At 43.8% G+C, this 4,765-nt stretch overlaps 1 protein-coding gene across 1 annotated transcript; it reads left to right on the top strand.

Moving 5' to 3' along the window:
• The first annotated feature begins 1,302 nt into the window (after nucleotides 1-1,302).
• Nucleotides 1,303-2,307, top strand: LOC115506743 (melanoma-associated antigen B16-like). Its single transcript, XM_032592047.1, has one exon. It carries the CDS (start codon nucleotides 1,303-1,305, stop codon nucleotides 2,305-2,307), a length of 1,005 nt encoding a protein of 334 aa, XP_032447938.1.
• Nucleotides 2,308-4,765: the final 2,458 nt, after the last annotated feature.

Raw genomic sequence — 4,765 nt, forward strand, 5'->3', positions numbered from 1 at the left:
GTGACCAGACAATGCAGGAATTTGTATAGAAACTCACAGTAAAGAGCGAAAACAATCCAGCCCAGAACATAGGATCACCGAGGAGCCCCCGTACCTTTATTGGATCAGGATAACTGGGCAAGTATCCCATGCTAAATTGTGTATTCTCTTCCTTCCTGGGCATTTCAGGCGGTTGAGGTCCTTGGCCTACGTGCCCACGTTACACGAGGTCCGCAAAGGAAGGATCCCAGGGCTTGCCAACAGTCACAGCAAGCGTCCTGAATGAGGTCCAAAGGGCTTACTCACCTGAGAACAGAAGGACCCCTAGAATGCCTAGCTTCTCCTATTACTCCAGGAAAAACCCAATAAAGGTGGATACATGGCATCCTCCCTGAACTTCTTGGGGTGACTCAGGAAAATAAAGCACTCTTGTATCATGAGTGATTAACATCACTTGGCAGACTGGTCCTGCCTGAGGCCCTACCGGTAGCCAAGGCAAGTACTTTAAGTGCATACTGAGGAACTGCTGACCACAAGAGAATGGGGAAGACAAGCCTAGCCTGGCCCTGTTCAGTGCTGAGAGGCTATGGGCAAGGCTCTATGGTAGTCGTGACCACTAATTACCTCTTCCCCATCTTGAGGCGAAGCCTTTGGTCTCAGGGGGCAGTGCTAGTTCAGGAAATGAAGAGATTCCAGGATTTGCCTGGATTCAAAGCAGGGCAACGGAGTGAAAACTGGGGGGGGGGGGGGGGGGGGGTGGGGAGGTGGACACTGACACCAGTACAAATAGCATCCACAGAATCTAGCTCCTGTTGTCAGCCCTGGGAAACCCCAGGTAGGCTTTCTGGAGGAGGTACCTCCAGGGTTCCTGGTCTTAGGAGATGTGACTTTGGTCTTAGGGGCACCGCCTCATAGTAGCATGGGGAGATGAGTCAGGCCCTGTTGAATGCCAAGGTAATGAACTTGAGTGAGGATTGATGGGAGCACCCTCAGAACAGAAATGGCTCTGTAGAGCCAACCACACCTGCCTAGTGTGATCCCTGAGAATTCTCAGCTTGGGTTTGCTAGCTGCATCCTCCGGAGCATTAAGACTTCCTCCTTCATGCCCTTCTGGGACACAGCAACCAGGAGTCAGGAAACCTGTGAGGCCCTATAGCAGTGTTGTCATGAGAAGTCCATTGGAGACAGCTCTTAATCAGTGCCACCCCAGTTGAGTTTAGCAGCTGAGGCTACTCACATCTGCCTTCTTCCTCTTAGGTGGCGATTCCGCATTGCCCACCTTTTTGTCCACACTCCTGCCTACTGCCATCCACAAGAGATATCATGCCTCTGCCCCAGAAGAGTCCACAATACTCATGTGATCAATGCCTTCCGGCCCACAGTGTGACCCAGGGCCTGGAGGATGCAGACGACTCCAAGGCTCTGGAGGAGACCTGTCTCTCCTCCCATCCTCTAATTCCTGGCACTTCGAAGGAGGCTCCTGGTGTTGGTATACCCAGCAACCCTGAGAATCCTCAGAGTTTCTGCTCCTCTTCCATTGCCATTGCAACCACCTCAACAAGTGAGCTGAATGAGGGCTCCGATAGCCAAGAAGAGGAGGATAGCACCTCAGGGGCTGGGCCAGATGCCAAGAATGTGCCCGTAGATGCTCTAGATAAGATGGTGGCTTTGTTGGTGGATTTCATGCTGTTCAAGTATCTAAAGAAAGAGCTCATGACAAAGGCAGATATGAAGATCGTCATCAAAGGGTATGAAGAGCACTTCGCTGAGGTCTTCCTGAAAGCCTCTGAGCGCATGGAGATCGTCTTCGGCCTTGATGTGAAAGAAGTGGATCCCATCAACCACTGCTATGCCTTCTTCATCAAATTGGGCCTCACCTATGATGGGGTGCTGCATGGTAAAGAGGGCATACCCAAGACGGGTGTCCTGATACTTATCCTGGGTGTGATCTTCATGAAGGGCAACAGTGCCAGTGAAAAGGAAGTCTGGGAAGTTCTGAAGTTGACGGGGATATATCCCGGAAGGAAGCACTCCCTCTTTGGGGACCCCAGGAAGCTCATCACCCAAGATTTCGTGAAGGGAAAGTACCTGGAATACCGCCAGGTGGCCAACAGTGATCCCGCACAATTTGAATTCCTCTGGGGCTCAAGAGCCCACGCTGAAACCACCAAGATGAAAGTCCTGGAGTTTCTGGCCAAGGTTCATGGGACTGACCCGAGTTCTTTCCCATCTCAGTATGAGGAGGCTTTGGAAGAAGAAGAAGAGAGAACCCGAGCCAGAATGTCAGCCATGGCTATCTCTACTTCTGTGGCCACTGCAAGTTTCTAGTGCCAAGTCCAGTCACTTCTCTTGCCCCTAGTGAAGCCTGAGGCAGGTTCTTCACTTTGTCTTTGAGAAGGTCAGTTAGTGTTCATAGAATTTAGGTCTGTGATGAGGTGAAAGCAATAGTTGATATGTCTATGTGTTCCTATATTGTGTAACTTGAAAATTATTTTTTAAACTTATGCATTTGTTTAGTGTTTCTTTTGATATAGATTCAATTAGTCAAAATCTCCAAGTTTATGAAAGTATAGGTCACAAATTTAATGCTATGATGAGGTTTAATATAGTGTGAGTTTTGTTATTTTATTAAACTGTGAAACCATCTTAAATAATTACTTGGAAAAGATAACTTGGAACTGCAGTAGGTATTTACTGCAAATCTGAGAGTGATCAGTTTTAAGGTGGTTGAGTTCAATAAATGGAAAAAAAAATTGTCAATCTGTGGCCCCCTTTTGCATTTTATATTTTTTTAATAAAATTAGATTATATATTCTTTAATATGCTGAACTTGTTTATGGATATATAAAAATAAATGTCAATATATTAGACCCCCTGTTTGTTTCTTTTATTCCCCAAACCTTAACTGAACATTTGCTTTTGGAAATCACTATGGTGGTCTTGGAGATTCTAGCATTAACAAGACCTACGACCTGCCCTTTTAATTTTTATCTATAGGATCAGCAATCCTATAATTATGGTGGGATATCTTCTCATATCTAAGGGGCAAGTAAAAGAAGGAGTTAGTATGTGAGTGAAGGTGTTCCATTTGAGACTGTAAAATGTTAGTGCCCTGGAGAAAGTAAATTTGGGGATTTGGGAACCTGGAATTCCTATAGTGAGTGTTAATTTTTAACTTAAATTTGGATGTAGGCAAGCTGAGCCTGCAGGGGTTGGTGATCAGATATTAGAGCTTCAGAGAGTTTGTCACTGAATTGAGACTCAAAAATCCTGATTGCAAAACTGTTCTTTTATTTACTTTGGGTAATGGTTAAAAAAGACGTAAATCTCCATTGGGGCAGGAATACAAGTTGTTCTGTGATATTGTCCCTGTGCCATTGAACATAATTCACAAATGAAGTTTTTAAACACTTTTTTAAATGTTTATTTATTTATTTGGGGGGGGGTGTGGGATGGGGAGTGGCAGAGAGAAAGGGAGAGAATGAAACCCAGGTAAGCTCCATGCTGTCAGTGCAGAGCCTGACACAGAGCCTTTATGATCTCATAAACCTCAAGATCATGACCTGAGCTAAACCAAGAGCTGGACTCTCAAATGAGTGAGCCACCCAAACACCCCCACAAACTAATTTTTATACACATAGTCTTCGAAGAGTTTTGAGAGATAACTGATACTTCATTGAGATAAGATACCGGGAAACCATTGGGTTGGCTTTTGTTGCCCTGGCCTGGGAGAGCCTGAGACTACTCCATTTAAGGCATACTTTAAGTTATTTTCAGTGTAATTTTGCACAGTCTAAGAAATGCTTATATTTTTATGACTGTGAAATTAATGAGAATAGGAGTGATTTGAATGGAACAGAAGCTAGGGAGGCAAGTACTTGGTCCTTGTCACAAATTCTAGGAATTTTGAGTTGCATCCAGATGGAGAAGAAATTCTATTATTAAAGAACACAACATCCGAGGGGATATATTTACTGAGGTTTACTTGCTAAGTAGCATTTTGGTTGATCTGATATTCCATGCCCTGTAGTACTTCATGTTTTTTGAAACAAACTAGATTTTTAAAAAATCACTTAGGTGAGGTTGATGGGATCTGTGGTTAAAATAATTGCAGTAATAACTGTCATTGATTAAAGACCTAAGTTATGTCAGACACTATAACAGGTGCCTTACATATATATTGAATTCTTTCAGACAGTTCCATATGACAAGGCTTATCAGACTCTTCAGATGAAGAACCTAAGATTTACAATGCTTGGGAATGTGCCCAAGTGCACAGGTCTGGTATGTGACAGAACTGAGGCTAGAGTTGTGGTCTGAGTTCTTCTGGAGCCCACTTGCTTCCACTCCTCCTGCCTGAGGCTCATACTCTATCTCTAGATTTATTTCTCTTCTCACTATTCCATATTGCCTGTTAGGATAAAAAGGACTTTGAATCTCAAGTACTAAACACACATGTCAAGAACAAAGGTGAAAAATGATAATCAAATGCAATTTGGGAATTGTCTGTAGGCTTCACTTACCTAGGGTCCTGCTGCCCTTAACCCCAGGGTTTCTTCAGATCTGGCTGCCCAGGGGCTAGAATTTTTGTCCAGTTCCACCTTGTTTGTGTGTAGGGGTTCAGAATATGTCACCCCAGAATATGCCACTGGGGCATATTGGTTATTTTCTTTTTTTTTTTTTTTTTTAAAGGGATTAAGAGTATACTGATCTTTTTTTTTTTTTTTAATTTTTTTTTTCAACGTTTATTTATTTTTGGGACAGAGAGAGACAGAGCATGAATGGG

The sequence above is a fragment of the Lynx canadensis genome, chromosome X, assembly GCF_007474595.2.
Source record: "Lynx canadensis isolate LIC74 chromosome X, mLynCan4.pri.v2, whole genome shotgun sequence".
Classification (NCBI taxonomy): Eukaryota; Metazoa; Chordata; class Mammalia; order Carnivora; family Felidae; genus Lynx; species Lynx canadensis.

What these genes read in the sequence shown, in the direction of transcription:
- LOC115506743 (XM_032592047.1), top strand. Translation starts at nt 1,303, where the DNA reads ATGCCTCTGCCCCAGAAGAGTCCACAATACTCATGTGATCAATGCCTT.